The sequence below is a fragment of the Octopus bimaculoides genome, chromosome 2 (assembly GCF_046866305.1).
Source record: "Octopus bimaculoides isolate indiv1 chromosome 2, ASM4686630v1, whole genome shotgun sequence".
NCBI classification, from domain to species: Eukaryota; Metazoa; Mollusca; class Cephalopoda; order Octopoda; family Octopodidae; genus Octopus; species Octopus bimaculoides.
In genome coordinates, this window is record NC_142929.1 from 104,720,529 (window position 1) to 104,733,297 (window position 12,769).

The following is a 12,769-nucleotide window of genomic DNA, read 5'->3' on the forward strand; positions in this document are numbered from 1 at the left end:
AATTCAAAACAATATAAATAAACATTATATTTGACAGAGTAACCTGAATACTAAAGGTTAATTTACTTGAAGTGTCAGAATTTTCGTCACACAGCTGCAACCTGGGTACTGTTACAGTCCCTCTGAGTGGGACCAGTGACCAAGTTGCAAGAAATTTAATGACTTTGTGTTTCATTAAATGATTAGAATGGGTCTTCCATAACCGAATTGTTAAGTGTTAAACATTTATTGCTTATGCTGTTATTGATGCAATGTACCATAACACCTGACACAGAACAGGACCAGTTAATGAAAGTATTTTTATTGCCGTAATTTGTTAATTTTCTTCAATTCCAGATTCACGAGTCACTCTTTTTAAAGACATGGATATTTATGTAAAACTATCATTTAGAAATTTTTTTAATTTTTTGTTCATTAGTTTGGTCCGAAGGAAAGAGTTGTACCCATAGCCTTCACAGAGCCTTCAAGGCCACTGAGACTAACACTGTTAACATATTAACAAGCTGCTTAACCCTGTAGCATTATATTCATTGATTTGAATATATCCAGCATTATTGTGTAACTTCGACATTTTGATGATGTGTTGTTTATTTTTAGAATGACATTGTAGGATAGGTGCGAGAGGCAAGATCTGGCTGGTTTGAATATAGAACAGGTTGAATATCTGGACGAGATGCAGTCAGTTTAAATGCTAAGGGGTTAAACTGTTTCAGGTTGATATCTGAAAGACGTTTACAGGGACGGAGTTCCAGAAGGTTGACATTCTGGGAAGAAAGGACTGAGTGCTTGTTTAGGGCTGGGATGTAGCAGGGTTAGACACTATATAAGTGGTAAAAAGAAGGGTCACAAATAAATCAAGAGTGCCTGAGTGAAGGTGACACAAGATGAGGCAGATTAGAGGAGAGAGAGAGAGAGAGAGAGAGAGAGAGAGAGAGAGAGAGAGAGAGAGAGAGAGAGAAGAGAGAGAGAGAGAGAGGGTTGAGGGTGGGGCGAGGAACCATATGTATGTGTGACAGAGTTTAGTATATATTTGTGAGTAACTTTATACCAATAGGTCCTGTGACCTTTATTAGGATGTGGTTTAGGAGCGCAATGCCAAATGTAGAAGCAATGTTTCATTGTGGATATTACCTGAGCTTTGTAGAGTTAGTATTTGTATGGTAGGTGAGTTGCTGAAGTATTTCCTAATTCTGAAGAGGAAAGCCAGTCTTTGTAATGCAGTTTTGACTCTGCAGATTTGGTATGAGATGTATGGGTTACATACTGATGAGTAGTGTTGTTGATTCACAGGAGGAAGAGTGTGGAGGTCAAAACCAAACCTTAGAGCACACTAGAGCTGATAGAGTGTGAATCAGAGAGAACCCAATCAGTACATGCCTTGATCTGACAGGAAGCCATCTATCCAAAAGTTTGGAAGCAGATGGAACTAATAGGCAGCTGGTTTTGACAGGAGATTTGTGTGCCAGATATAATCAAGTTTTTCGTTGATGTTTGGGGCAACAACACTACTTCCACCAAATTTCTTGAGAATAAGAACCCAGCAGTGAGTGCCACAGGAGGGTAGGTCTCCCATAGATCTGGCTTTATGATAGCTGTACTAAGTGTCACAAAAGAAGGAGAGAGATTTAAGGCATTGAAGAAATTTACCATGTTAATGTCTGACTCCATCATGGTTGAAATATAGTGAGATATTGGAAGTAAGTGTGATAGGATGATAATTAGCAGGGTCAGAAGGATTGCTTTTTGGGGGAATCTCTGGGATGCATTATATAAGGGTAATGGAAATGACAGTGCCAATATTGATAGCCCTGTTGGTTTGAAGTAATTGGAGATATTTTCATGCCTAGCATGTGTGTATGTATGGTGGTGAGCCTGGTTGAATGAAAAGAATAGCTATGAAAGCATTATTTATCTAATGTGGAGTTTGATGCAAAATGGAGGCAAGGGCACTGGCCACAGAGCCATCATGGTTGAGACATGAAAGGAGGATTCTTAAAGTTGGTGAAAATCCTTTTGGGAAGTGATGAAAGGATCAACTGCATTTTGAGGAGGGAACACCTTGGAGTTTGTGTGATACAAAGACACACCATTTGTGGTTTGGATCATGGTCTTCCAGGAATTGAAGTGTTGGATTAGAACTGGTTAGTTTGTAACTGGGTAATTTTTTTCCTAAATATTGTAGCTTGTATTCTTTTATAAAGCTGTCACAACATAGATACGAATGAACCAGTTTTGGGACTTTAGGCTGTTTTTGATGGCGGCCAGTGTTGAAGTAAATGTACTGCAGAAAATAGATTGCATAGAAGTGGCAGGGCTCCAAATAAATGTTGTAGGGCTTAGAAAGTGGAAAAGGTGTTGTATGTGAGTGTGTGGTAGGGGTGAGAAGAAAAAGTCAAGGATACTTGGAGTATCTGTATTGGTCAGTTTTTTTTCTATATAGACATAGCTGTGTAATTAAGAAGCTTGTTTTGCAACCACATGGTTTCAGGTTCAGTCCTACTGTGCAGCACCTTAGGCAAGTGTCTTTTACTATAACTTCAGGTTGACCAATGTCTTGTGAGTAAATCTGGTTGATGGAAATTGTGTGGAAGCCCATCATATAAGTATTGAAGGTTGCAGAAGATTTTGTTTCTGCACAGGCAGCATCAGTATAGGACGAATATGAGAGCCAAGAAAAGTGAATATTGAAGTCCCTGAGAACAATAATTTCAAAAGAGAGGTGAGGAAGCAATATCGTTGAAGACATGTTGGTGGTTGGAAGAGTTTAGGGTGAGGTTGAGGAAGCAGATTTGTTTAGATGGGAGGGAAAGGGAAACTTTGAGCCAGAGTAGCTGGAAGTCTTCTTTGTTGCTGATATTAAGATGAAAGAAGTGAGTGACAAGAAGAGTGGAGTTTACATATGCTCAGTGTTCACTTTTTCAAGTGAATGGTACATAAAGAGGAATGTAGAGATGGGTGATAGGTAACATTTGAGAGGTTTATATCTTGAATACGAATAGATTTGCACAACTCTACACATATATATTTCTGTAAAAATAAACACATACATACATATGCATATCAATAAAATTGCCATTTAATTACACTGTATAACACGATTTTTGTCCCTGGATAGCAACTATTATTTCCTATTTATTTACCCTGAGAAAGTATGAAAAATGGCTAATATTTTCTTCAAACTTTGCTTTAGTTACATTTATTCAAATCCTAAAGAACCCCTCTCAACATATGGCCATGATGCTACCCTACGACTTGTGCTCATGATCAGAGATGCACATATTGTCAGCCACTAAGGGACATGCTCATGGTTAAGGTCAAGCAACTGAAAAGTAAATCTGGTATTGAGCAGAATATTCCTTTCTACTCTAGGCACAAGGCTTGAAATTTTGGGGTAGGGGGTCACTTAATTAGATTGACCCCAGTATGCAACTGGTACTTAATTTATCGATCCCGAAAGGATGAAAGGCAAAGTTGACCTTGGCGGAATTTGAACTCAGAATTGAGAAGAATATTTGCTATAATGATATTTCTGCTTTTAGTAACTCAGTGCTGAATCTGTCTAAAATGCATTGGAAAATAGGTCAGTTTCAAACATTGATATCCAGGTCTCAAAAGCAAAGTTTGAAGGGAATAGTAGTAATTTCCTTTGATTGCTAGACAGAAGCAAATCGGAAATAACACTTACTGATCAAAGGCTAAAAAAGAAAAAAAAATTGTTGCAGTGTTATGTATGAAATATGTATTTCATTATATATATATATATATATATATATATAATGAAATATGTATTTCATTATATATATATATATATATATATATATATAATGAAATATGTATTTCATTATATATATATATATATATATATATATATATATATATATATAAAAACCAACATGTTTTCCTAAACCATTTCTCCAAAACACTAACACTATTATTAATATTGTGTACTTCAAGATTTATGTTGACACAGTTGGTGATGCCACTAAGTACCAGCAGAAGCTAGAGAAACAGTTCCCTGGTATAGACATTACTGTTGCAAAGAAAGCTGATGCCACATATTCAATAGTTAGTGGTGCCAGTATATTTGCTAAGGTAAGTATTTTTAGTTTTTGTTAGCTGTAATTACTGCCAAAGTTGGTCCTACCCCATATTAAAATAAATTTCTTTGAAATTTTAAGGTGTTTCCGTTATTTTGTCCAACTTCTGTGTGTGTGTGTGTGTATATATATATATATATATATATAAATAATATTAGGGATAAAATCCAAAATTACAGGTAAAAACTCAAAATCAATTTATTCAAAATTAAATTAAGTTTCACAGTATAGAATATATATGTGACAGTGGATTTTCATCGATGAGTTCAAGTACAAGCTAGTTTGTGGCATTTCTGGAGTAGAGCTGGAACACAGTTTGATTATGGAGCTGAGTTTGAGTGAAGATAGCTTATTGATTGTCCTGTTCTGTTAAGTTCTGTGTTTGGTTGTGAGAAATTGTCTGATAGAATATATCAGTGGTATGCCTCAATGACTCTGGGAACTATTCCAGTGGAGCACAAGCTCCTGATAGGACCTTCCATGCTAGACAAGTCAAAGAACAGAAGCTAGTGTAATATGGACCATGTCTTCTCGGAGGTAAAAATAGGCTTGCATATGGCCAACATCCCTACCTAGAAAAAAATAAACAAAAGTGCAGAAGCACTGGTGACAGCTCAGGACCAACAAGACCTGGGAGAGGAAGCTCATCCCTCGTAGACCTGGAATCCACAAGGGGCACGAATGAGTGGACACCCTAAAAATAGCTGGAGGTGCGATACTGAGTTGAAAAAGCAGAGATCCAACTGAAAATAAGTAGAAAATGACAGCCTAGAGTTGAGAACTTTAAGAGAAGTTATTGATGGCCTGACCTGTGCTGTCATGAAAAGTGAAGAGCTTAAAGGCAAAGAATATGTCAGCAAATTCAATATGTTTCTCTTTCTTTGGCCTGGAATTGTTGATTTTTGTATTGTTTTGAGCAGATATCAGTGTTATGGATTATGATGTTGAACCAGTTTCATGTAAGATTATGATGTTGGACCAGTTTCATGTAGGATTATGGTGTTGAAACAGTTTCATGTAGGATTATGGCGTTGAAACAGTTTCATGTCGGATTATGGTGTTGAAAAAGTTTAATGTAGGATTATGGTGTTGAAACAGTTTCATGTAGGATTATGGTGTTGAAACAGTTTCATGTAGAATTATGGTGTTGAAACAGTTTCATGTAGGATTATGGTGTTGAAACAGTTTCATGTAGGATTATGGTGTTGAAACAGTTTCATGTAGGATTATGGTGTTGAAACAGTTTCATGTAGGATTATGGTGTTGGACCAGTTTCATGTAGGATTATGGTGTTGAAACAGTTTCATGTAGGATTATGGTGTTGAAACAGTTTCATGTAGGATTATGGTGTTGAAACAGTTTCATGTAGGATTATGACATTGGAGCCAGTTTTGTGTAGGATTATGATAATCCAGTTTCATATAGGATTATGACATTGAACCAACTTCATGTTGAGCCAGTTTCATGTTGGATTATGATGTCAGACCAAGTTGATTTTTGAATTCAAGACAGGAGATTCAGTTTCATAGTAGAAGAAATTCCTTAGAGTCGACTATCTATTTAGCTGCCAAGAGTTCTTCCTTTGTTCTGTCTTCTGAGGAACATACCACTAGCATTGCTTCCATAATTTTTATTTTGATTTTCTTTTCTTATTTTATGAGAGATCTGGATTGTTGAAATCTTTAGTAATATTTGAGTATTTTCTCTTAAGGATTTGTCTTGATATTTTCAGTGTTTTTTTTTATTGATTGAGAATAATCTTGAAGGTAGGGGGTCATGTCAATTATAGGAGGAGGATAATGGCATTTAGGCTTTGTTCTATTAAGGATGATGATGTCAGTTGTTTTAATCCTCCTCCTCCTCCTTAAACTCATCATCATTGTCGATGTTACTATCATTATCATTATCGATGTTGCTATCATCAATATATTGTTCCCATGTCATAACGACCACTACTATTATAACAAGAATCAACATGACGACGACGATCACCACCACCACCACCACCACCACCACCACCACGATGACGACGGGTATAACCAAATCCCGTCTAGATCCGGTTTTTGTTGTAATCATAAATGCTATCCCGTCTAAATCAGGTTTTCTTTTGTAATCATAAATGCTAAGGTCAACGACACTTACGTCAGTGTGTAACTTCAGTGTAACACCGGGATCTCTCACCCTCTATAGTATAAAAATAGTCTGTCATTACGTACAGTTGCAGTCGCTCGTATGTTTTTCAGAACAGATTGAACAATCATGGGATTGGTTCAAGGGAAGTAACTCTACAATTATTTTTGATGGTTTTTTTTGGCTTTACAATTGACTTGAACATTAAATTCAAAGGAACGAAACTAAATATTAGTACTTTAAATTGTTTAATCTGATATTCCCGCAACTTATCACTTTCGCAAGCCAGTAAAAGAACCTCTACGATGTCTCTCAGCTTGTCTGAAATAGCAACCAAATTTCCCTTAAAAATTCGTCTTATTTAATATGAGGGAATTGTACATTGGGTTAATGTCTGGTATGCACTGTCTGAATAAAAGATGGGTCAGTCGGTCAGTCACAGCTGGAACGCCTTTGATCATAGATCTGTTCAAGCAAGGTCGACTTGAGCTTAAACAACTCCTTTCCACTCTGCATGTCTAAATTATCTCACTGAATCTTGCAATTAACCAATCCAATTAAACACAAGATAGTGTCAGGGTGCAGTTTAGCTTTCCACTTGGTTGAAGTACGGTGTATCTGGAGTACCACTTCTGTGGATTGTACCTATGTGCTATAAGTCTGTTCAAATTAGATCTTATTGGAGTCTTTATAATGACATTTAGCATGACATCATCAGCTTGTGTCTCGTTTGATAGTTTGATAAACAATCACATTTTCAAAATCTTGAAGCTACAAGATAATAATACATGATTGATTTAAAAAAATGTGAAGCTGTTGACAAGTGATCAAGACCTTTGACAATTTGATGTACTTGAGAAGACTTTTTAAGCCTGTGCCAGCAACACATAAAAGCATCCATGCCAGTGACATGTGAATGTACCCGTGCTGGTAACATGTAAAAGTATTTGTGCTGATGACATGTGAAAACACCTGTGCTGGTGACTTGTAAAAAATGCCCAGTGGAGTGGTTGACATGAGGAAGGGCATCCTGCTATAGAAACCAAGCTAAAATCAGACTGGAACTTGGTACAGATCTCTGGTTTACCAGTTCCAGTCAAACTTATGCCAACATGGAAACTGGGTGCTAAATGGTGATGATGGTATATTTGAGAGAGTAATCTGAATGCTAAAGGGTTAAACACACCTCACTTCCTGCAGTTCATATCCAGGAAAAAGTTTTTTTATTGTATTAAAGCATCTGGTATTTAAAGCAGTTTTGTATATAGGACCCTGGGTGATTTTTTGGGGAGACTCTTTTTCTAGGGAAAGTGTACCTTATATGCCATGAAATAGAATGTCAATCTTTCTTTGTATAAAGGTTGCACGTGATCGAATACTGAAGGATTGGGAGTTTGTGGAAGGTATTGATATTTCTGCTGCTGAGTGTGGTTCTGGTTACCCAAATGGTAAGCATTGCTCGTATATTGATATCATTATGGTTGTGTGTTAAAACTGACTGTGAGACAATGTATATAATGTGATGTTTAAACTGGTTAGGATAATATTCAGAAGACAATGTGTTTTTGTATGTATTTTGTGTGGATGAGAATCTGTGTGTGTATTAATGTAGGACTGTGTTTCAATGTATTAACTCTTTAGTATTCACGTTATTCTGTCAAATGTAATGCTTATTTATTCACATTGTTTTAATTAATCATGCATTATCTTGTAGCTTTGAGATTTTGATGAGGTAGCTGTTAATTTTTACAAAGATATTGTCGAGTTGGTGTGAAAGGCCACATCTGGTCAGTTTGAACATAAAACAGGTAGAATATTTTGGCTAGACATGGCCAGTTTAAATGCTAAATGGTTAATGTTAGTGAGATGGTGTATATCTATATGTAATTAATGTTAATGAGAATGTGTGGGTAAATTAATGTTAGTGAGACTGTATAATAAATATGAATGTGACAATGTGTATTAGTTATTGTCAGTTTTGCATTTTGGTTGTTCCTGTAGAGTAATGATTTGATGTTTGTAGCATCATCTGTGGTGTGCCTTGAGATTGTATGATGCCTGTGACAATGTGTGTGTAATTTGCTGACAATGCAACAATATTTATGGTATGTAGTACAATGACAATGAGATCATACATGTAGTGTGATGGCAGTGTATATGTAATGATAAAAGTGTGAAAGACTGCAAGATGATAATAATATGATTCAAAATGATTGTAAAATGGTGACATGAACGTTTTCAGTAAAAAAAAATTACTCAAATATAGCCTTATACACATTGTTCATTCTGAGATAGTCCAGTGCACCAAATTATACCTCTGTTTATATACTACAGTACCATGCCTATCATCAGACATCACAAAACTACACTTTTACAATCTTCACACAACTGCCAATTCAGTTACAGGTAACACCATTGATTTTCTGAAATCTTTGGTTCCAAAGCCTTTCTAGATTACTGATTTTTTTCAAACCAGGAATGGTTTCCTCTAAATTAAACAAATATTAAATTTTCTTAAACAATTAAATGTCGTACTGATAATTGTACCATAGTACAAGTGATTAAAGTTTATCAATATTGCACTGTGTAACATAGTGTGAAACAGGGCCACCTATGTAACATGCTGTGAAACAGGGCCACCTGTGTAATGTTCTGTGAAACAGAGTCACCTGTGTAACATAGTGTGAAACAGGGCTACCTGTGTAACATGCTGTGAAACAGGGCCACCTGTGTAATGTTCTGTGAAACAGGGTCACCTGTGTAACATAGTGTGAAACAGGGCCACCTATGTAACATGCTGTGAAACAGGGCCACCTGTGTAATGTACTGTGAAACAGGGCCACTAGTCTGGTGGCTGCAGGAATTTGGACTTCCTGTTTGTAAATTAGTGTGGATTAGAAGAGTTTCTGGGCCATCAGTGTCTGGAAAGTTGTTGTATCTCTAGTATCTGTTTGTGACAGTAGTCATACATTTACTTAGATCATTCTTCCTTCAGTATATCTAGATACAGCAGTATTGTAGTACTACATAACTGTTGTATTTTCATACATCATGATATCACACACCTACAGTATTTTCATGCAGTACAATATTACATACACTGCTTCTATACAATATCTTAAGTAGCTCCCACCACAATATTGCACACACGCGCGCGCGCGTACACACACACACACACACACACACACACACATCAGACATCAGACATCACACAGAATACAGCATTCACACACCATTACAATAACATATACCTTTATGATTGTATTCCTGTATTGCATATTTAGTATTACAATTTTATATCTTTAAATTCCCAGTTCACCACACACTTACTATGTATTGTATGATCTTCTAAACTACTTTACAGATCCACTCACCAAGAAGTTTTTAAGACATCACATGGACAAAGTGTTTGGTTTCCCACAAATTGTACGCTTCAGTTGGTCTACAGCATCAAGTATTTTGGATAAAGATGCAGCACTGGTTGAATGGTAATTTACATAAAACATGCTAATATTGTGAATGAATTAACTAAGATTTCCAGTTTAAAGTCGTATTAGATATTATATACATTGATTTTGGACTGAAAAGGGTCACAGGCCCACTTGTTGCTTGTTTCTGTCTCTAATTAGTATTTATAATATCATTTTACATATAGATATCAGTATCTTATTTAACTTCAAGTTCACAGATTTACAAAGACAGGGAAGATGAAATTGCTTGATGTTCATGTCTCTTCTAAGATTATTAGAACTAGTTTCAACCAGCAATTATAACTTTGAAACTTTATTACTTATTCTGCTGCACTTAACCACTCAAGATATGTTTACATTGATTTTTCGGACTGGTACAAAGTAACACATTTGTAGAGGTGATACGTAAAAGGTGCTCGTGCTAGTGACATATCAAAGGCACCTGTACCAGTGACACATGAGAGGCACCCATGTCGGTGACACGTGAGAGGCATCCATGCTGGTGACATGTAAAAGGATCTAGTACATTCTGTGGAGTGGTTGACTTCAGGAAAGGCATCCAGCCATAGAAATCACGCCAAAACAGACTGGGACCTGGTGTAGCTCTCTATCTTACTAGTTCCAGTCAAACTGTGTAACCTATGCCAACATGGACAACAGACACTAAATGATGATAATAGGGTATAGGTTATTGAATTGCTCTTGATATATAACAAGTATTATTTTTTTCCCATCCTGTTGGGTTAAAAAATAAAGAAATAAGATTGAAAAGTAATTAGTTTGGTGGTCTACTATTTCTGTTACCCTCTTTGAGAGGAGGGATAAGCAATGCTCATGACTTTATACAGGTCCTCTGAAATTAGTAGGAAGGAAGGTAAAAGGTATCCTCAAACCAAAGAATTGGTCGAAATGTTTACAACAGAGTGAACATTGTTAAAGGTGGCCAAGGGTGGTGTTAGCCTGAACAATGGATTAAGAAGGCCATAACAGAATTTGAATTCAGAATGCAGTGAACTGAAACGAATATTACAAATTGTGACTGATAGTGTAATGCCATTACCAGTCCATAGTCCCAGAAAGATGAAGGCAAAATCAATGTTGGTGGGACTTGAATTCAGAAAGCAAAGTGACAGAATAAATAGTGGGCAGTATTTTGTATGACCCTAATAATTCTGCCAATTTGCTGCCTACAGGTTAGGCATAGGCATTGTGTAAAGAAATGTGACAGCTTGGACAAGTCTCTTTTGCTATAGTGGACACTAAGCAATGATGATGATGATGGTTAAACCATGTTAATGTTAGCAATGCATTTGTATATTAATGATATATTTTCTTTATTTTCTTCAATTTCTGTCACCATTAGGGAAGACGATGATGAAGCAGACGACAAGGAAAATCCTGGAGCTGGGTCAGCCTCGTTGCTTACATTTTTCTCTCCCAAAGCAGATAAAGGACTCAAACATAAACGGCATAGATTCTTTACAGAGAGAAATCTGTATTCTGTTTCTCAACTCTAGCTGATGTACATTTTAGTTTAAACTATTTTCTTCTTGGTATTATTATTAAAAAACAAAAATAATTTTTTTTTTTTGTATTCAATAAACCTCCTTTACTCTTAAACTGGCTTTTAACTCTTTGGACTGGGGCTGTAGATCATAAACCCCCTGTATTTATTTCACTCTGATAGTTATTTTATCAGTCTCTGTTTGCCATACTTCTGAGAATTGTTTCTGGCGGTATTCACCAATGCTGTTGAGTCAAAAACACAGACCACCTCCAGCATTGTGTGTGTGTATGTGTGCACGTGTGTGCATGCGCATATACACATACACACACAAACATATACTATATCTGTACATCACTTCAACCCTCCCCTCTCTCTATACATATACATATATATCTTTTATCTTTTATTGGTTTCAGTGTTTCAGTCCAAGGCTGAGGTCATGCTAGTGTACCTCCTGTAGTTACTCAGTGTTCTTTGCAGCATTGTTTTTGGTGAAGTAGCAAGTTGGATGGAGCTGCTCTTGTTTGTATCTCCTGCTGTGATGTGGGTTCATCTGGTATCTCAGATAGAAACCTGTCCAGACGTACCTTGAAAACTTCCACATCAACTCCATATAGATCTCTAAGGTTGCCTGGCAGGATGTTGAACAATTGCAGGCCCTTTGAAACCCAAACTATTGCAGTACTGTGTCCTTATTTTAGATGGGGAAGACAGGATCTTTGTTATGATGCAGTGCTGTCCAGTTTGGGGATTGGTATAGCTGTCAATTCCAAAATTAGGAGCTGAACCCTCCAAGATCTTCCAAATGTATATCACTGCATATCTCTCTTGTCTTCTCACGAGGGATATATATATATATATATATATATATATATATATATATATATATATATCACTGAGTAATATAGCCTGCTGAGTCTAGATATAACTGAGTAATACAGCCTGTTGAGTATAGATGTGATTGAGCAGTACAGCTAGCTGAACACTGAGGGGATTCAATAATACAGCCTGCTGAGTATACTACACATCTATATACTCAGCAGGCTGTATTATTGAATCCCCTCAGTGTTCAGCTAGCTGTATTGCTCAATCGCATCTATACTCAACAGGCTGTATTACTCAGTTATATCTAGACTCAGCAGGCTATATTATTCAGTGACATCTATACTCAACTGCCTGCATTGCTTAGCTACTCAGCAGATTGTATTACTCGGCTGGCTGTGTTACTCAATGGCATCTATTCTGTCATACCGGCCATGACGAAGGGAAATAGCCCTGAAACTCGAGTCGCCTTTATATATATATATTTATATTTATATATTTATATATTTGATCCTTTATATTGAACACTCAATATTTCATCTACATTCAATACTTTCTTTCATGGTGCCATCCATTTTTATTTTATTTTATTTTATATTGTATATTGTATATTCCATATTCTATACCCCACATTAGTTCTGCAGGAATATAAATAAAACATAAAAAACAGACAGTGTTGGAACTCTTTTAAGCAAAATAATATATATATATATATATATGAATGATAGGTTTTAAAATTTGTA

At 36.2% G+C, this 12,769-nt stretch overlaps 1 protein-coding gene across 2 annotated transcripts in view; it reads left to right on the forward strand.

Moving 5' to 3' along the window:
• Positions 1-11,317, forward strand: part of LOC106875975 (ribonuclease H2 subunit A) — an 86,367-nt gene extending 75,050 nt beyond the window's left edge. For both annotated transcript variants that reach the window (XM_089347357.1, XM_089347356.1), the window contains exons 5-8: positions 3,955-4,092; positions 7,588-7,675; positions 9,592-9,715; positions 11,061-11,317. In XM_089347357.1, the coding sequence (XP_089203483.1) occupies positions 3,955-4,092; positions 7,588-7,675; positions 9,592-9,715; positions 11,061-11,214 (504 nt within the window). In that variant the 3' untranslated portion in view covers positions 11,215-11,317. The remainder of the gene's footprint in view (positions 1-3,954; positions 4,093-7,587; positions 7,676-9,591; positions 9,716-11,060) is intronic.
• Positions 11,318-12,769: the final 1,452 nt, after the last annotated feature.